Source organism: Nannobrachium achirus, assembly GCF_963921795.1.
Source record: "Nannobrachium achirus genome assembly, chromosome: 9".
NCBI classification, from domain to species: domain Eukaryota; kingdom Metazoa; phylum Chordata; class Actinopteri; order Myctophiformes; family Myctophidae; genus Nannobrachium; species Nannobrachium achirus.
Window position 1 is genome coordinate 1,231,356 of NC_137818.1, and position 21,618 is coordinate 1,252,973.

Below are 21,618 nucleotides of genomic sequence, written 5' to 3' on the forward strand. Positions count from 1 at the left end.
GTGTTTTATCTTAGTAATGATTGGTGCTTGGCAGTCAGCTGCTGTTTTATCTTAGTAATGATTGGTGCCTGGCAGTCAGCTGGTGTTTTATCTTAGTAATGATTGGTGCCTGGCAGTCAGCTGGTGTTTTATCTTAGTAATGATTGGTGCAGGGCAGTCAGCTGGTGTTTTATCTTAGTAATGATTGGTGCCTGGCAGTCAGCTGGTGTTTTATCTTAGTAATGATTGGTGCCTGGCAGTCAGCTGGTGTTTTATCTTAGTAATGATTGGTGCCTGGCAGTCAGCTGCTGTTTTATCTTAGTAATGATTGGTGCAGGGCAGTCAGATGGTGTTTTATCTTAGTAATGATTGGTGCAGGGCGGTCAGCTGGTGTTTTATCTTAGTAATGATTGGTGCTTGGCAGTCAGATGGTGTTTTATCTTAGTAATGATTGGTGCAGGGCAGAGCCTTCTAATCAGAGAGTCCTGCCACTGCGGGGTCAGAAACAGCGCTGGTCACGTGGTTCATTGTCACTTTACACCTCATAGACTTCAATGCATTTTGTAAACTTCCGGTTCGCCGTTTGTCACTATACGCCAATAGATGTGTGCGTAGAAGACCTGGCCCCATGAAGTGAACGGGAGTGACGCAACTCTTCATTCTAGGGCTCTGGTGCAGGGCAGTCAGCTGGTGTTTTATCTTAGTAATGATTGGTGCATGGCAGTCAGCTGGTGTTTTATCTTAGTAATGATTGGTGCCTGGCAGTCAGCTGGTGTTTTATCTTAGTAATGATTGGTGCAGGGGAGTCAGCTGGTGTTTTATCTTAGTAATGATTGGTGCCTGGCAGTCAGCTGGTGTTTTATCTTAGTAATGATTGGTGCCTGGCAGTCAGCTGGTGTTTTATCTTAGTAATGATTGGTGCCTGGCAGTCAGCTGCTGTTTTATCTTAGTAATGATTGGTGCAGGGCAGTCAGATGGTGTTTTATCTTAGTAATGATTGGTGCCTGGCGGTCAGCTGGTGTTTTATCTTAGTAATGATTGGTGCAGGGCGGTCAGCTGGTGTTTTATCTTAGTAATGATTGGTGCAGGGCGGTCAGCTGGTGTTTTATCTTAGTAATGATTGGTGCAGGGCAGTCAGCTGGTGTTTTATCTTAGTAATGATTGGTGCAGGGCAGTCAGATGGTGTTTTATCTTAGTAATGATTGGTGCCTGGCAGTCAGAAGGAGGAGAGGAATAAACTGCTGGTTTCTGCTGGGTTTTGATGTTTATCTTCTTATGGTTCATCTTTGTGTCATAAATCCTGTGGCCGTTGGTTTTACGTTTATCCACCGCGTGGTACTATCGCCCCCCTCAGGCTGGAGGATAAAAGGCTGTATTTATCATGTCCCTGTTGCCATGTCTGCTTATTATAAGCTTGTTGTTTTATTGCGGATTTGCTTACAAATAATAATTGTATTTTTGAGTTGCGCTTTAACTTTTTTTTTTGCCCCTTCGTCGTAATCTTCCCACCCGACCCTGCCTGCTGACAGGTGCCACCCCGGCCCAATCGGCCTGTACACCACGGTGGATTCGAACCCACAACATCCCTGGTGGTGGGCAGGGACTTTACCGCTGCGCCACCCGTTGAAACAGGGAGATGTGAGGTTCTGGGTCGTTTATTAGTCTCTGGATTTAAAAAGTATTTATGTCATATTGTTTATGTCCCAAAAACGTTTTTCAAAAGGTTTGAGGCTAAATTACCACTCCTGAATAGAGAGCCTCTCATTTTTGAATGGCTCTCAGAGCATTTTCAGCTGCAGTACCACCTTTGGCCTGAACTGCGTCACAAACATGTTTTTTCTTCAAAAACGGCCGTTCATGACGTCACAAACGGCAGCAAATCTGGACAGCCTGTTTTGAGAACCTGTGGGATGCTTTTAACCTCCACCTTCCCAAAACCAGAGAAAGACACAACGGTCTGAAATGGGACTTTGTGAGGATAGAAGGTGCTAGCGGGACCCAAAAAAATGTTTTAAATAGGAAAAGTGAATTTTCATGGTGTATCACCTTTAACACGTTGCAAGCCGCGGCAGAACCCTCTGAACAGAGGTAGCGCCGAAGAAATAAGCCATTTATTTACAAACATGTTTTAAAAAAAAACAAAGCCCACATGATAACAACACGTAATGGAGTGCTCGACACAGCGTACACATTCATCCTGCAGAGGTCGGCGATCTTACTTTGGCGAGGCGGAGGGGAGATCAATTCCATTCGTTTACGTGCGGCGAAGCAGGGAAAGGAGCGATAGAGAAGCGGCGCCCGAACGTGATTGAAACCGCGATCCACGAACAGAGACAAAGACCAGCCATCTTGTTTGAGCTTCTTGTTGATTTTCAACACTGGGGAGAGGATGAGGCTCCTCCTGGCCAGCCATCCATCCAGAATGTGAGTCAACGGCGTGGCCTGCTGGATATTAGGAGTATCACACCCAGCACCAGAAAATGACTGTCAGAGCATATTAACCGTTTCAGATCGCTCCAAAAAGACACAGAGAAGAATTTCCGATGTTTTTTTTTTTTATTATTATAATTTATATCAAAAGTCCGGGAATAGACGTGTGGCTGATGAGACCCAGTAGGAAGTCCGAGGGAGTACGGCCAGGCTTAGAAGGTGTTAAGATGTTACGGCTGTCAAGGCCAGAAAGTAGTTTTTTGCCACTCAGTAGGCGTTCCCGCTTAACTTCCGGGTATGTTGATGATGTCACACACATATCCTCTATTACATGTAGTCATCATACAGTATCTTAGTTTCCATTTAGTGGGAACACTTTAAGCACTTAGAAGGTGCACAGCAGTGTGGTTCCTGCTGCCTGAGGACTACAAAATGATGTTAAAAACTACAACAGTTATTTCCTGCTCTCAACCGCATCAGACACCTGATGATGGTATTGATCTCCCCTTATCAGAAACCTGATGATGGTATTGATCCCAGGCCAACTTTCCATTAGTTCATTATTGTATGAAACCCACAGTACCTAACCCACAACCCACTCACCTACTGTATGAAACCCACAGAACCTAACCCACAACCCACTCACCTACTTGTAAGTAACTTAACATACAATTCAAAGACAAGCTCACGGTGCATTGCATCACTTTAAATCGGCAATTGTTTTGCTATACTTTTGTGTGACACTGTTAGTTTAACCAGTCGACTCAGTAAGAAGTTGAGTTGAAGTTCATAGAATAATAATAATAATCTTAATTCTTATTTTATCAAATGGCTGCAGCAGCTGTAGGAAACTCTCTGTGCTTCATTTCATTGAAAATCTACATTTGACTTTCCAATTCTTTACTTATTTGGATTAGTTTTGTGTAATGTAATCTCTGTGCTTTATGGATGGGGAGGACACAAGGCTGCTAGAATGGTTGCACCAGGCCAGTTTGTCCTCAAGGTGATGATGGATGGATGCTGCTTCAGGGACTCTGGGCCTGTGGGCTGTGGGAGAGGAACAACAGGGCGTTGACTCCTCTGTCCCCTTGTCCTCTTGTCCCTCTCAGTGGCGTCAGTTCAGCAAAAGCAAGGGTATGGCAAAGATGGGAGTCCTCATGGAAAAGAGGCATTACATTTTGTATAACACAGTTCTATTGTGAAAATAGCAGATCTACATGCTCACAACGCCTTGCAGCGTGAGGCGTTGTGAGCATGTAGATCTGCATGTAGAATGTCTAAAAAAACGAGTTTTGTCAGTTTTTTACACAGGTTTCTATGGTTTCTTGGGCTGGATATGGCAGCCTGGAACGGTTGTTCAAGTGCAGCTAAACTTGGCATGTTAGTAAACAGCAGTGGAGCTGGTAGTGTCTGTACGTCCGTCCGTCTGTCCAGTGGGTTGCTTGAACCTTGAATCCTGTCCAATCGGCTGCCAGCGTCCGTGGCTCCGTCCCAAGCGTGCGGTCAGTGGTGGGCCGCGGCTTTTTTTCTGTCTGCTGATTGATTGGCCAACCCCTCGTCAGAGTGGGAGGGGGGGGGTTGATTGGTTGAGAGGAGAGGTGAGATCAGTCCATTAGACACACAGAACCCAGTGTGTGTTAATGGACAGGATGGTCTGTAAGCTGTACAGGGGCGTCAACTGGGTATGGCAGGGGTATGCAGCTGCCATACCCTGGGTCCAGGGGGGAGAATAAAAGTTACTTTTAAATATAAATCCATGAATGTCTCTTTGTCTATCTGTGCTGGTTAATATGTTGTTAAATTACAGTAAAATAACTACAAATGCAAAACTTTACAAAATGGTCACTTTAACACATTCCCCGCCATTTTAACATACCTTCGTACTCTACGGTGCCTCTGGTCTCCATAGACTTCCATGTAATTCATAGTGCACGGATCATGCACACCCATGCCTAGATAATGCACCACGTGTGTCCACATTGCTCACAGCTTTCAAACAAAAAAATCCGAATGGAAATCCGTTCAGGCATTCGTGAGATAGAAGCCATTATGTTTTCCTAAAATGTAAACAAAGATGGCTGCCATGTTTGATAGATGGGGTTGCTATGGGGGTTAAACATGCAATTTCGCGATTTCTATCATGCCTACTACATTTTTTTGGGGTCAGAAAAAAAAATTGAAAAAAAAATTTTTTGAATTTTTTTTTTTTTCAAAATGGCGGAAATTCTCGGGACTATCGGGCCTGGCAGGGAAAGACATTGAAATAATCTCGGGACTATCGGGCCTGGCATGCAATGAGTTAACAAGGTATTATAATTATATTCTCCACCATCTTGACAGAATGCTATATTCCCAGGTTCCGCAGGTCAGCTGCACAGGTGCAATGCATTATTGTTAATTGTGGCACGTTTACTATTTTATGCCAAGTTTAGCTGCACTTGAACAAAAATAGAATGTACTTCTTAAAATAAATGTATCATGCCTGTTACTAAGGTATGGCAACATGACTGGTGAGACACCAGTCATGTTGCCATACCTTAGCTTTTACTGAACTGACGCTGAAGCTGTAAACGGACAAACTAACATCCATGATGCAGAGAGAGGAGGGGGAGGGGGGAGACGCAGGCAAGCAAGGAGGGAGAGAGAGAGAGAGAGGGAGAGGGGGAGAGAGAGAGAGAAAGGAAAGAGAGAGAGAGAGAGAGATAGAATCCTCCTCCAGTGAGCAGCAGCAGCAGTTTAATTCAGCAGGACGATGGAAGGACGTTACGTTCTTTCTGTTCCGCCTCCATCCAGCAGATGACCAGCTGAGCAGCAACAGAGTTCAGCCTGGACGGGACGATGCAACCCTTACTGAACTACTGAGGAGTCAGTCTGCTGGACGGCTGACCTGCACGGGACACTGTGTGTGTGTGTGTGTGTGTGTGTGTGTGTGTGTGTGTGTGTGTGTGTGTGTGTGTGTGTGTGTGCGTGTGCGTGCGTGCATGTGCGCACATGCGTGTGTGTGTGTGTGTGTGTGTGTGTGTGTGTGTGTTGACAGTGTGACAGTGACATGGAAGGAACAGTTAAAGGAACACGTAGAAAGTTAAACTTGTTCCTTCCACTAATTTCAATTTCATGACGTCTCGTTGTCGCCGGAATTTCCGCTGTTGATTTATTTATTCTTTCGTCGATTTCGTCTCCGCCATGAAACTGATCGATGAACAGTCGTGTCCCTCTGGAAAATGATGTTGATTGGAAATATATCATTTCTATGACTTAAGTTGCATGTTGGAACATTCACACCAATACAGTCGTGTGGAGTCTTAGTTTGAATGTTCACAACAAGGTGTGTGTGTTTATATGGATTTAAAAGTGTGTTGTGTGTGAAGCCTGGCTCATAGCTCTGTGTCTCATGGCAGAAGAGATGCCATGTGTTTTCTCTTCTTACCAACAAAACACTTTTATATGAAGTTAACAAAGAGTCAGGCTGCAGTGATTAACTGACCTCAGTGTCTTCAGTCAGCTGCTCTCTCTCTCTCTCTCTCTCTCTCTCTCTCTCTCTCTCTCTCTCTCTCTCTCTCTCTCTCTCTCTCTCTCTCTCTGCCTTACCTTGTTTGACCGGACGGACGCATGCTTTTGTATTTGTAGTTCCTGTTTGTTCTGCTGCCTCGTGTGTACGTGAATGTATGCGTGCGTGTGCGTGTAAGAGAGAGAGAGAGTGCGTGGTCTGCTGATGAGCATACATCGTTGCGTCAGCACTGAGTGCAGTGCAGGCTGCTCGGTGATAATCTTCACATCTCCTCACAAAGTTTCCAGAGGATCTCAGAGCGTCTGTGAAGACGTCCGGTCAGGGAGAAAAAGGAGGCTCCTCCTTAAAACAATGAGATTGAACGCTTTGTGCCAGGAATAGAATTCATTATTTAGAAACCTTCTGCCTCCATCGACTGCACTTCATTTTGATTTGATATTTTGTACTTCATGAGAAAAGGCGTTTCTCACGATTTGGAGAAAGATTCTTTCTGAGATAAAGACGTTTTTTTTTCTGCAGAGCAACGCATCGAAGCCAACGGAGATTATTCACCTCCTGATGACGTCATCACCCAAAGGATCATGGGTGATTGAGTTTTCTTTCGCCTGCGGGTCCCAGCGACCCAGCGTTAGCTAATATAAAACCATACCCCCACTTTTATCGGGGGAAAAACAAACTGTGAATGGGATTGAAATCACGATCTTTGTCAGGAATGGCCATGTGCATTATTATTACACCTGTGATTTATTTTTTATCTTTAAAACGTCAGATTGTCATTTCCTGACACGTGATGGAAACGTTGACGTTTTCTGTGTTTGTTGTGTTTATTAGATAAGCCTATAGGTTCCTCTTGGAATTCAGAGGAACTTTGTGTTGTTGAACTTCTGTCTGGTATTTTTATGTTTTTTTGGGGGGTACATTTCAGGCTTGTGGATTTTTAACTCGTAAAGCAACCAGCTTTACACAACATCTCATCGGAACGTAGACTTTTCTTTTTCTTTTACAGTGCACTGCTTACAGATTTTCATCGCATTTCGGACTTCCAATCGGCGGGGCATCAATATCGTTTTTTTCCAACATAGTTTTTTCCTGTGATATTTCGGTGCTGACTGACGAACCTAGCTGAGTATATTATGGTGGATTTCTTAGCCTGGTAAACAAAGCGACCGTCTTGAAGCCCCCTGGTGGAGACCAGGGGTAAGGGCGTGTTCCACACTGTCTCGTCACCGGCCGCTCGCCGATGAGGCCGGCGGCGGCGCGGACGACACTGCCCCCGGTGGCTGCTGCTGGTGTTGCGGGGGCGTCGGCGGCCCTGCTGCGCTCTGCTGGCCCGTGGCCATGTGGCAGTGCACCCTGTCGGCCTCCGGGTGTCGCTGTTACCACCGCCTCAAGGGCTTCTCCCTGCTCAAGCGCTTCCCTCTGTCGTCACCAGGTGGCGCCGTGGCGGCGGGCTCGCGGCTGCTGGAGCAGCCGGTCGGCGATTGGCTGGAGCACGTGGGGCTGCCGCAGTACGAGAGCAAGCTGCTGTTGAACGGCTTTGACGACCTGAGATACATGGTGAGTTTATTATTCACTATTTACTATTCACTATTTACTATGTACTTACCTGAGATTCATGGTGAGTTCACTGTTCACTATTCACTATTCACTGTTCACTGTTCACTATTTACTATGTACTTACCTGAGATACATGGTGAGTTCACTGTTCACTATTTACTGTTCACTATTCACTATTCACTATTTACTGTTCACTATTCACTATTTACTATGAAGAAGAAATCGTTTGATGATGTCATCACATTGACCGGGGGGGGGGGGGGTGGGTTAATATTATAGATTCCACTGTAACCAGCATCACTGAATGATAAGGAGAGAATCAGTCTGCCCTTAAGCAATCCTACTGTTTGAATGCTGTACACACACACACACATGGAGCAAAAATAATGATAGAAAAAATACAAAGGACTTTTTTTGTTTCATTTTCAACTTTCAACTTGGGAGTGGACTTGTGTAGTGAAGTTGAATGAGTCGACCTGTCAACATTTTGGTTAATGCTGTACTATCTACTATTTATGATTATATGATTATGTTGGGGGTCGCGGCCTGAAAAGGTTGAGAACCTCTGGTCTAAAGCAGGGGTTCCCTAACTTTTTTGTCTCAGGGCACCCCATAAATATTTGTTTCAATTCGAGGCACCCCTACATTATAATTTTCACTCCCAGCACCTTATATTTATAGCATATCGTCGTTGTCGGGTGGAAATCTTGTATGTCCAAAACCGTTCATTTGTATTTATCATCTATAAAATGTACTAAACTAGTGAAAACAGCAGATCTACAAGGGGCGTTGTGTGCTTGTAGATCTGCTGTTTTCACTAGTTTTGTGCGACAGTCTTGTATGATGAAGCAGGGCTTTGCTTTACCAAAAAACGTACACATTTGAAACTTGGAGATACGAGGTTTCTGCCCGACAGTGACGATATTTTAGTGATTATGTTGCGAGGAAAACGTTGAGATAAAAGCCATTTTGGTTAGAACTGACTGAAAATAACTTTGTACTTCAACTTTAAAATGATACTAAATATTTATTCAAGTGTCCAAATAAATTCCAAATATTATCAAATGATCTCGCGGCACCCCTGGACTGCCGTCACGTCACCCTAGGGTGCCCCGTCACCCCAGGGTGCCCCGTCACCCCAAGGTGCCCCGTCACCCCAGGGTGCCCCGTCACCCCAGGGTGCCCCGTCACCCCAGGGTGCTCCGTCACCCCAGGGTGCCCCGTCACCCCAGGGTGCCCCGTCACCCCAGGGTGCTCCGTCACCCCAGGGTGCCCCGTCACCCACTTTGAAAAACCCTGGTCTAAAGGGTCAAAACGTTGTAGTGTCGTGTGCATGGCACCACTGTGTCTCTCTCCTCTCTCGCCAGTCTTTCCATTTCCTTGATGCTTGTTGTGGTGTAAACCCACCTCGTATGGGTGTGTTGTCAGCTCTCAGTCCCATTAGCTTCCTTTAACCCTAACCCACCTCGTATGGGTGTGTTCTCAGCTCTCAGTCCCATTAGCTTCCTTTTGAAGTCCAATCTGCTGAAACCTCCTGAGTGCTCTGCTGGCCCCTTTTCAATCACCGCCTTTTGATTTGTGTGTTGAGCCCTGGTGATGAGCTCTTGGTAAACGGTATAAATTGTGCGTCGCAAAGCCTTTCTCCAAAGCCCTTCACAATGTGCATTACATTCAGCCGCTGATTCACCCGTTCACACAACCCACCGCTCATCGTCTGGGGAGCGGGTCAGGTTTTCACTGTCCAACTGGCAACCTTCTATACCTCCTGAGCACTGTTGTTTTTGACAGCAAATTTTGATTTAGTTTTAGTCATATTCTTTTGAATAAAATGTCATTTAGTTTTAGTCATAATTTAGTCACCTGAAACGTTTTAGTTTTAGTCTAATTTTTGTCGACTAAATATCATAAGATTTTAGGTGACTAAATCTACAGTTGATTTAGTCGACTAAAATGTATTTTGGCAGGCCTTGATGGCATCGTAATGACTGAGATCTACAAGCGTGCGACGCGTTGTGAGCTTGTAGGTCCCCGAATAATTTTGTGGGGTCCCCAGTTGATTAACATAATGTGCTACGTTGTTTTCTCACTTAAACAGTAAGTAATACCTCTAAAATGTCAAATTAAAATTGTGAAAATATCAGATCTACAATAGTCCTTTCACCTCATGTCACCTCTTATTATCAACTCTCCAAACTCTTCTGTGAATTGTGTTCACGTGCAAAATGGATGTGTGTTCACGTGCAATATGGATGTGTGTTCACGTGCAATATGGATGTGTGTTCACGTGCAATATGGATGTGTGTTCACGTGCAATATGGATGTGTGTTCACGTGCAATATGGATGTGTGTTCACGTGCAATATGGATGTGTGTTCACGTGCAATATGGATGTGTGTTCACGTGCAATATGGATGTGTGTTCACGTGCAATATGGATGTGTGCGTATCGTGGATGTAGTGACTAGGGCATTCACGAATAGTGATTTTTAGTATTAGAATTATTTGACCTCAAAGTATTCGAATAGTAGAATATTCGACAGGACTGGACAAACTGTCAAATATTACAGTTTTTCACAAATGTTAACACACAAAAATCTAAAATTCGGCACAATTTTCTCAACCTTCACTTCATGTACCTACAGTATAGCTTGACGTGATTTGGCACTGCTTCACACTCGCTTTTCATGCATTAGACTCGGATTTTCCTTCTTTACACTCTGATGTCATGTTGTTGCACACACTTCTCATGTCAAATCTCAAAGCATCAAGCTATAACACACGGATGTCAATTACACATCACCTTGTTGTCGAAACACTATACACAATGTTCAGTTGTTGCGCACACTTCTCACGTAAAATCTCAAAGTATCAACACACAACACACAAATATTCAAAACTCTACACATTCAAGTCTGATGTCAATTACACAAGCACCTTGTTGTCTAAACACTACACACAATGTTCAGTTGTTGCACAACTGAACATTGAGACAGGAACCAGAGGCAGAGATGGGCACAAAATACAAAAATGATTTGAAATACAAATACACAAATACCAGGATATTGTCACCAGGATAGTATCTTGGTGACACTATCCTGGTCAATATTAGACCAAGTACTGACCAAGTATTGAGATTTTTTTTCTTTTTTTTTTTCTCTTTTTTTTGTATTTTGTGCCCATCTCTGACCGGAGGCATGATGCCTAAATCTACTGTAGATCATGTACCCAAATAAGTAAAAATTTTTGGATGCATATTTGTGTGCTGTTTTACAAAAAAAAAGCCAACACTGAGTAATTTTACAAAAGGAGAAATAGCTCATTCTCCAGAGTCAATGTCATTCATATGGTGTGTTCCAATTCAATGGTGTGTTTTCAATGTTGCACTCCAGTGTGCTGTAAATGCTTGGTAGTGTGCAGCAAATGCTTAGTTGTGTGTACTGAATGAATGGTGTGTGTCATTTGAAAATATGGCGTGTGTACCAAATGAAAACACAGTTCCATTTTGTGAACACAGTTAAGTGATTTGATGGCAAAAGTGTCATCTTTGGAATGGAGTGTGAGGTTTAGCATTTTGTGTGTGAGGTTTTCAGTTTTGTGTGTGTAGTTTTGAGAAAGACGTTATTGTAGTGAAAAACGTGTGTTAACAATAGTGAAAAACTGTAAGTAAGCAAGAGGCGAACATTGTGAAAATAGCCAATCTACATGCTCACAACGCCTCGCAGGTTTATTTTGGGGGTCACGGCCTAAAAAGGTTTGAGAAGCCCTGGTATAGAGCATTAACACATTCATCCACCAGGGGCATTGACAACTCATTCTTATGACTTCCTATCTAGCCAAGCTTTATAAACTATAGATTTTCTAAAGAGAAAACAATAATAATAAGAATTTAAAATAAATAGCGATTATTCGACCTCGGTGTGCAAAGTCCAATAGTGACTTTGATATTCGAATATTCGAATATTCGGTGAATGCCCTGAGCATATGGTGGCTGTAGAGACTCAATGTGTCCTCACAGTGTATTGATTACATTGTATTGATTGTATTGATTGGTGTATTGATTACATCTACTAGTCTCTGACTGGCTTTGAGCAGCAACAATTATAAATTCAACTCTTCAGTTTTTACTTCTCTTTTCCTGAAAATGTCCTGCAAATGCAAGTTTCTTTCCCTGTTTTTGCCTTTCTAATCTTTATGGAAAATGGAGCTTATTGTTGCTGAAACTCACAAATGTCCAGAAACCACTCCGTTCCCCTCGAAAAGCACAATCCACCTTCAAAGGTAGATTTAAACTTCAGAGAAGGTCATAAAAATAGCTGATCTACAAGCTCAATGTTCTGCCAAATCCGTTGGAAATCTGCTGTTTTGCCCATGGCAGTTTTGAATTGGCACAAATCTGTACAAGGAACTGAGGAATGTCCAGAAGCAAGAGTTACTACCGTACTTATTTAGTTTTATTCCATCTCCATCTCCTACTTGAAAATGTAATGAATCAATTCAGAACGGGTACACATTATAGTGTATCATTATTTTATGCTTTAACTATTGAAAAATAGCAGATCTACAAGCTCACAGCGATGTGAGCTTGTAGATCTGCTATTTTAGAAAAAACGTGAAAATTAGAATTTTGACCCGATTCTATAAGTGTCTTTTGAATCCTTCTAAGGTTTTTTGAAAAAAAATATGTTTCTATGTCAGCAATCTGGCCAGCCATCGTCAAAGAAAAGATCCTTTTCACTTCAACTGGAGCTCAGTTAGTCTGTTCTTGAGAGACTACTATGTCAGTGGTTCTCAAACCTTTTCATGTGAAGGACCCCCAAAATGATATTTATTTCGCCACGGACCCCCATCTCAAAATATTTAGTTCCAGGGACCCCCCAGAAGCAAAATGTGAGTTACAAACGTTCATTTTAAAAATACATATATATTCAAAGATTTGCACACACTTTTTTTTAAAATAGCACATATACAAGCTCACAGCGCGGCACCCAGGTTAAAGCATTCAATAATTCTAGGCCTAAATGTAATTAAAGGACAACTTTAGTTTTTTACAACAAGGGTTCATATTTTAGATTGTAATTAAAGAATATAAAAGACGAGTGTTAAAATTGGGGGCATGCGTACAAGTGGCTAAATATGTCATTTTACACAGAATAAGCCCATTCCCAAGATACAACGCAACCTTTCATGGTTGGATGTGGGCTAGAAGTGTTACAGTAATTAGCAATAAAGAAACTGCTGGCTTATTGTGTCTAAAAAGACATATTTAGCCACTTGTGCGCATGCCCCCATGCGTACGCATGACCCACATTTTAGCACGGTAAACGCGTCAAAACAATAGAACAAAGCAAATGTAAACATTTTAACACTCACTTTTTCTTTTCTCTAATTACAATCTAATAATAAAATATGAACCCTTGTTGTAAAAAAACAAAGTTGTCCTTTAAAGCCCAATTGAGAAGTGTTTCTGTCTCTCCAGGTTGGAGTCAGATGGTCAGTGTTTCTCCCTCTCATCCACCGTGTTGGATGAGGATTTGAGAATCTCTTAAATCTCTTCAAAATCAATACGTCTCCACTTTATGTCATCCATGCCTCCTTAGTTTCAGTGTCATCACAGATGATAATAGCATTCCAATTATAGAACCTGATCAATAACACAATATACATATCATTACACTATCTCTGTCTCTCTGTGTCTCTGTGTGTCTCTCTCTCTCTCTCTCTCTCTCTCTCTCCTCTCTCTCTCTCTCTCTCTCTCTCTCTCTCTCTCTCTGGATCAATAGCAGCAGTGATTGGTGATGGTTCCATAGCATTAGTGATGATCAATAACAGCAGGTGATTTCGCTCGGTGTTCGGGACTTCGAGACGCAGATACAAAAACTAATTAGAAGTATTTTTTATCGACTCCCAGAGCAGAGGAAGCCGTGATGAGCCTGTTGTATCTGACATGTGTACTTACTGCATAGGTATAAGTACTCTGCTTGAGTAAATGTACTCACCATTGAGCCATTGACCATTGGATTGCTGTTTCTATGCATTCAGAACGGGTACACCTTATTGTGTATCATTATTTTATGCTTTAACTATTGAAAAATAGCAGATATACAAGCTCACAGCGCGGCACCGAGTGACGCGCTGTGAGCTTGTAGATCTGCCATTTTAGAAAAATCGTGAAAATTTGAATTTTGACCCGATTCTATAAATGTCTTTTGAATCCTTCTAAGATTTTTTGAAAATCTTATGTTTCTATGTCAGCAATCTGGCCAGCCATCGTCAAAGAAAAGGTCCTTTTCACTTAACTGGAGCTCAGTTAGTCTGTTCTTGAGAGACTACTATGTCAGTGGTTCTCAAACCTTTTCATGTGAAGGAGTTGGCTACGATGCCCATCTCAAAATATCCAGGGGTTCCATTAGAGTTACAAATGTTTGCTTAAAAAAATCATATATTCAAAGATTTGTACACATGTTCACGACTTTATCTGCTATATATATATATATATATATATATATATATATTTTTTTTTTTTTTTGTTATAGCTAAAGCATTCAATAATTCTAGGCCTAAATGGGTTAAGAGCGTCTGCTAAATGCCTCAATTATAAATTGTTATCCCTGTGATCCACTGGGATCCACTGGGATCCCAGAGCACAAAGGATGGTCTCAGAAAGACCTCTGAATCCAGTGGTGTAAAGTACACTTTGGTTAAAAGTAAAACACAGAGATGAGATGATAGGACGCTATCGCTACTTTTTACTTAAGTTACGAAAAGAAAAGACAAGAAAAACAAAGTAGTTGTTCTGCCACCGCTGTGAAGGTGAGAACGATGACATCGGGATGCTTTGGAGCAGAAGGAATGTGCTTTAAGTCTAGTCTAGTGTGTGTACAGAACTCAGTGAGCAGAAGGATGTGCTTTAAGTCTAGTCCAGTGTGTACAGAACTCACTGAGCAGAAGGATGTGCTTTAAGTCTAGTCCAGTGTGTGTACAGAACTCAGTGAGCAGAAAGGATGTGCTTTAAGTCTAGTCCAGTGTGTGTACAGAACTCAGTGAGCAGAAGGATGTGCTTTAAGTCTAGTCCAGTGTGTACAGAACTCAGTGAGCAGAAATGATGTGCTTTAAGTCTAGTCCAGTGTGTGTGTACAGAACTCAGTGAGCAGAAAGGATGTGCTTTAAGTCTAGTCCAGTGTGTGTACAGAACTCAGTGAGCAGAAAGGATGTGCTTTAAGTCTAGTCCAGTGTGTACAGAACTCAGTGAGCAGAAGGATGTGCTTTAAGTCTAGTCCAGTGTGTGTACAGAACTCAGTGAGCAGAAAGGATGTGCTTTAAGTCTAGTCCAGTGTGTGTACAGAACTCAGTGAGCAGAAGGATGTGCTTTAAGTCTAGTCCAGTGTGTACAGAACTCAGTGAGCAGAAAGGATGTGCTTTAAGTCTAGTCCAGTGTGTGTACAGAACTCAGTGAGCAGAAGGATGTGCTTTAAGTCTAGTCCAGTGTGTGTACAGAACTCAGTGAGCAGAAAGGATGTGCTTTAAGTCTAGTCCAGTGTGTACAGAACTCAGTGAGCAGAAATGATTGGTCTCAGAGTCTGGAGGAGCAAGCGGTGTGAAGGACAGAAGAACAAACTGTTTGTTCTGTTTGTTCTGAAATACTTCTAACCTTCAGCATCCTTTTGGTCCAGCTTTGTCTGCTCCTCTTGTTTATCATCAAACACAATGAACACGTTGTTCTGGGAAAAGAATAATTGCTGCAATCGATTCAGGCAAAAAGAACATTAAGGAAGGATTATTAGATTGCTTTTTGTGGTCGTTCCTGTGTTGTTTTCCTGTTGCGTGTAAAATCAATCCGTTTCAGGAGCATCAGTGGAAGAAGAGCCTGGGATGGAAGTAAAGTAAAGTCTGTGAACTTCCATCAAAGTGTCTTTGTACTGGGGAGCCTGTTGGCCTACCGGTCCGGACGCATGCAGCACCGCGGCGTCGCCAACGCCACACGTTGTGAGCTTGAAGATCAGCTATTTTTTGGCAAAAGGATTTAGTAGAGAGAAGAAAAAAAAAAGACTGTATCAAGTACGTTTTACCTTTTGACAGCGAGGGTAAACCCCAAAAGACTGTGCAAATTGATGACTCATCACTAAACCATAGTTTTGTTGGCCGTATTTTTAGCCCAAGTAATGTTTTTCATGCAAAACAAATGCTTGCAATGGATTCAGAATAATTAAAAACCCCTAGTTTGACCCCTCACATCCCACTTAAAGCAGATCATTTGGGAGTCATGTTTTCCTTTATAGTATAGCGTATAGTAAGTGAATGAGACTGAAAATTACCCTAGCTGTCAAACATTTTGCCCGCCATTTAAGAAAATACACCCTGGCCAAATGTGTTTAATAATAAACCCTCCTAGATGACGAATCCATTGAGAAACGGACCTTCGCTCTCGTGGTCACGGAACTGCCATAACCCATTTAGGCCTAGGATTATTGACCGCTTTAACAATTGAAAAATAGCAGATATACAAGCTCGCAGCGCGGCACCGAGTGCCGCGCTGCGAGCTTGTAGATCTGCTATTTTTTGAAAAATCATGATATTTCTTTGCAAGTCTTTGAATGCATCTATTTAAAAGCAAACATTTGTAACTCAAATATTTGCTTCTGGGTGGTCCCTGGAACAACATATTTTGAGATGGGGGTCCGCGGCCAAATACCTGTAATTTTGGGGTTCCTTGACATGAAAAGGTTTGAGAACCACTGACTTAGAGGAAGGATTTAGTCGGGTCAAAGATCGGGACAAAGATATTCAAAGATTTGCACACACTTTCAAGTTTTTTCAAAAATAGCAGATCTACAAGCTCGCAGCGCGGCACTCGGTGCCGCGCTGTGAGCTTGTAGATCTGCTATTTTTCAATAGTTAAAGCATAAAATAATGGTTAAAGTGGTTAAAATCGAACGCGACTGGGGCGCGTTCCAGGGATTTGAGAGATAAACGACCCAGCTACTCTTCCTCCTGGACTGCTGGCTCTTCCTTCAACATCCAGTCTCTCTGGCTGAGGCTCAGCTCTGGGTTTTGTGTTTTGTGCGGCGTCAGCATTGAGAGCTGATCGATGGGGAGGGAGCCAGGCAGCGGGCTGGATTTAATCCAAACGGGATTAGACTTCTACTAGAATATAATAACACACCAAGCTGCTGTGTCCCAGGTTTCTATACTGATGGACACACAGACCAGGGCATTCACCAAATATTAGAATATTCATATTAGAATATTCAGATATCAAAGTCACTATTCAACGTTGTTCACCGAAGTCAAATATTCGCTTTTTTTTTTTTTTTATTGTTTTCTCTTTAAAAAATATATAGTTTATAAAGCTTGGCTAGATAGGAAGTCATAAGAATGAGTTGTCAATGCCCCTGGTGGATGAATGTGTTAATGCTCTATACCAGGGGTTCTCAAACCTTTTTAGGCCGTGACCCCCAAAATAAACATATTTGAACTGGGGACCCCCACCCTGACAAGCACTTGGAATTGTAGGTATTACATTTAATGTGAATCGGTTCCACAGATAAATATTGTGAAAATAGCAGCTCACTTATTGTGAAAATAGCAGCTCACATAGATCTGCAGTTTGTCCAGCCCTGTCCAATATTCGACTATTCGAATACTTTGAGGTGGAATAATTCGAATACTAAAAATCACTACTCGTGAATGCCCTACTGTATAGTGACAGTGGACACACAGACTAGACTTAGACGTCCAGTATATTCACTCATTTACTTCCAAAGCCAGAGTTTACAGAGTTCTTCCCCATGTCTGTGTGAGCCAGGCCAGAGTTTACAGAGCTATTAATCAATTAGATGTGTGTCTACAGGGAGTGTGTGTGTGTGTGTGTGTGTCTGTCTGTCTGTCTGTGTGTGTGTGTGTGTGTGTGTGTGTGTGTGTGTGTGTGTGTGTGTGTGTGTGTGTGTGTGTGTGTGTGTGTGTGTGTGTGTGTGTGTGTGTGTGTGTGTGTGTTCCAGTAATGTATTGTCTATGTGCCTAGAGGTGTGTGTGTGTGTGTGTGTGTGTGTGTGTGTGTGTGTGTGTGTGTGTGTGTGTGTGTGTGTGTGTGTGTGTGTGTGTGTGTGTGTGTGTGTGTGTGTGTGTGTGTGTGTGTGTGTGTGTGTGTGTGTGTGTGTGTGTCCCAGTAATCATCCCAGTAATGCATTGTGTGTGTGCAGGGTTGTAATGTGATGGAGGACCAGGACCTGAGGGAGATCGGGATCACGGATCCGGGACATCGCAGGAAGATCCTCCAATCAGCACGCTCCCTACCCAAGGTACACTGTGATAGGTCAGCTCCCTACCCAAGGTATGCTGTGATAGGTCAGCTCTATACCCAAGGTACACTGTGAATGGTCAGCTCTATACCCAAGGTACACTGTGATAGGTCAGCTCTATACCCAAGGTACACTGTGATTGGTCAGCTCCCTACCCAAGGTACACTGTGATAGGTCAGCTCTATACCCAAGGTACACTGTGATAGGTCAGCTCTATACCCAAGGTACACTGTGATAGGTCAGCTCTATACCCAAGGTACACTGTGATAGGTCAGCTCTATACCCAAGGTACACTGTGATAGGTCAGCTCTATACCCAAGGTACACTGTGATAGGTCAGTTCTATACCCAAGGTACACTGTGATAGGTCAGTTCTATACCCAAGGTACACTGTGATAGGTCAGCTCTATACCCAAGGTACACTGTGATAGATCAGCTCTCTACCCAAGGTACACTGTGATAGGTCAGCTCTATACCCAAGGTACACTGTGATAGGTCAGCTCTATACCCAAGGTACACTGTGATAGGTCAGCTCTCTACCCAAGGTACACTGTGATAGGTCAGCTCTCTACCCAAGGTACACTGTGATAGGTCAGCTCTCTACCCAAGGTACACTGTGATAGGTCAGCTCTCTACCCAAGGTACACTGTGATAGGTCAGCTCTATACCCAAGGTACACTGTGATAGGTCAGCTCTCTACCCAAGGTACACTGTGATAGGTCAGCTCTCTACCCAAGGTACACTGTGATAGGTCAGCTCTCTACCCAAGGTACACTGTGATAGGTCAGCTCTATACCCAAGGTACACTGTGATAGGTCAGCTCTCTACCCAAGGTACACTGTGATAGGTCAGCTCTATACCCAAGGTACACTGTGATTGGTCAGCTCTCTACCCAAGGTACACTGTGATAGGTCAGCTCTCTACCTAGCCCCATAGAGAACCTCACCCGTCGCTGCATACTGATGAGGTCCTATAAAGATGTCTCCGTGCAGCGGTAGAACGCCTCCAACAAAACACTTTTCCCGAAATTGTGTCCACAAAGTAAAGGTGGTTCCGAGCTCCCAGACTGTGGTTACACACTAGTTTTGTCAGCCGGTCTAATGTTTACTTTCAGGAAATGCAGCCGGAATGGCAGCATCAGCGCCTCCTCTGGTGGAATGTTCAGGTGTGGCAGCACTGCTCCTAGTGGGACTGAGTGGCTTGTAAACATTAGTAACAGCTTTCAGCGAATCAGATAAAATGGGATTTCTAAACATGTGTCTCAGTGTGGAGTCAGTGGACACTCGGACATAAAAACGTGTGCGTTGCTCGGCACAATATTTCCTGGCAAGCCACGCAGTCGTGCGACAGTAGCAAAGATTTATGAAGACCCACCATCCTGAACGTCTCATGTTTACTGGTGCTAAAGATCCTGTGAGAATGTGTTGCTGGGAATAGAGATTAAAGTAGATTTTCTCTTGATTTGTCTCTGATAAAAGCTGTTTTAGTTTTAACTCATTCCCTGCCATTGCCCGAGTTTCCCCCTACAGGTGAGAGATGTTGTAACAGTGTTTCTGTCGCCCCCTGCAGGTGAAAGGTGTGGGTTGCGACGGCAGTGGCTCCCTCTCTTCCTGGTTGGACTCGCTGGGTCTCCAGGAGTATCTGCACAACTTCCTGTCCAGCGGCTACCGCTCAGTGGACTGTGTGAAGAACCTGTGGGAGATGGAGATCGTTAACGTGAGTCCACACAAACGCTTCATAATGTCATCTCATCATCACCTTTATGTCGAAGAGATGCTGAATGAATGCTTTGATGTGAGCTCTCAATGTTACATTACAGCAGTCACACTCACTCCAGAGGACCACTATATTTACACTCTCACTCCAGAGGGCCACTATATTTACACCTTCACTCCAGAGGACCACTATATTTACACTCTCACTCCAGAGGGCCACTATATTTACACACTCACTCCAGAGGACCACTATATTTACACACTCACTCCAGAGGGCCACTATATTTCCACCTTCACTCCAGAGGGCCACTATATTTCCACCTTCACTCCAGAGGACCACTATATTTCCACCTTCACTCCAGAGGACCACTATATTTACACCTTCACTCCAGAGGGCCACTATATTTCCACCTTCACTCCAGAGGGCCACTATATTTCCACCTTCACTCCAGAGGACCACTATATTTCCACCTTCACTCCAGAGGACCACTATATTTACACCTTCACTCCAGAGGACCACTATATTTACACCTTCACTCCAGAGGACCACTATATTTACACACTCACTCCAGAGGACCACTATATTTACACCTTCACTCCAGAGGGCCACTATATTTACACCTTCACTCCAGAGGGCCACTATATTTCCACCTTCACTCCAGAGGACCACTATATTTCCACCTTCACTCCAGAGGGCCACTATATTTCCACCTTCACTCCAGAGGACCACTATATTTCCACCTTCACTCCAGAGGACCACTATATTTACACCTTCACTCCAGAGGACCACTATATTTACACCTTCACTCCAGAGGACCACTATATTTACACCTTCACTCCAGAGGACCACTATATTTACACCTTCACTCCAGAGGACCACTATATTTCCACCTCACTCCAGAGGACCACTATATTTACACCTTCACTCCAGAGGACCACTATATTTACACCTTCACTCCAGAGGGCCACTATATTTACACCTTCACTCCAGAGGACCACTATATTTACACCTTCACTCCAGAGGGCCACTATATTTACACCTTCACTCCAGAGGACCACTATATTTCCACCTCACTCCAGAGGACCACTATATTTCCACCTCACTCCAGAGGGCCACTATATTTACACCTTCACTCCAGAGGACCACTATATTTACACCTTCACTCCAGAGGACCACTATATTTACACCTTCACTCCAGAGGGCCACTATATTTACACATTCACTCCAGAGGACCACTATATTTACACCTTCACTCCAGAGGACCACTATATTTACACCTTCACTCCAGAGGACCACTATATTTACACCTTCACTCCAGAGGACCACTATATTTACACCTTCACTCCAGAGGACCACTATATTTACACTCTCACTCCAGAGGGCCACTATATTTACACCTTCACTCCAGAGGACCACTATATTTACACTCTCACTCCAGAGGGCCACTATATTTACACACTCACTCCAGAGGACCACTATATTTACACACTCACTCCAGAGGGCCACTATATTTCCACCTTCACTCCAGAGGGCCACTATATTTCCACCTTCACTCCAGAGGACCACTATATTTCCACCTTCACTCCAGAGGACCACTATATTTACACCTTCACTCCAGAGGGCCACTATATTTCCACCTTCACTCCAGAGGGCCACTATATTTCCACCTTCACTCCAGAGGACCACTATATTTCCACCTTCACTCCAGAGGACCACTATATTTACACCTTCACTCCAGAGGACCACTATATTTACACCTTCACTCCAGAGGACCACTATATTTACACACTCACTCCAGAGGACCACTATATTTACACCTTCACTCCAGAGGGCCACTATATTTACACCTTCACTCCAGAGGGCCACTATTTACACCTTCACTCCAGAGGACCACTATATTTACACCTTCACTCCAGAGGGCCACTATATTTACACCTTCACTCCAGAGGGCCACTATATTTACACCTTCACTCCAGAGGACCACTATATTTCCACCTTCACTCCAGAGGACCACTATATTTCCACCTCACTCCAGAGGGCCACTATATTTACACCTTCACTCCAGAGGACCACTATATTTACACACTCACTCCAGAGGACCACTATATTTACACCTTCACTCCAGAGGGCCACTAT

General features: G+C 43.4%; 1 protein-coding gene across 1 annotated transcript in view; it reads left to right on the forward strand.

The window, feature by feature from the left end:
• LOC308291794 (ankyrin repeat and SAM domain-containing protein 1A) overlaps positions 1-21,618 on the forward strand; it is a gene marked incomplete at its 5' end in the record, with an annotated part of 149,921 nt that overhangs the window by 111,019 nt on the left and 17,284 nt on the right. The window contains 3 exons of the mRNA XM_080733927.1: positions 7,350-7,474; positions 17,669-17,767; positions 19,336-19,482. Coding sequence (XP_080590053.1) covers positions 7,350-7,474; positions 17,669-17,767; positions 19,336-19,482 — 371 coding nt within the window. The remainder of the gene's footprint in view (positions 1-7,349; positions 7,475-17,668; positions 17,768-19,335; positions 19,483-21,618) is intronic.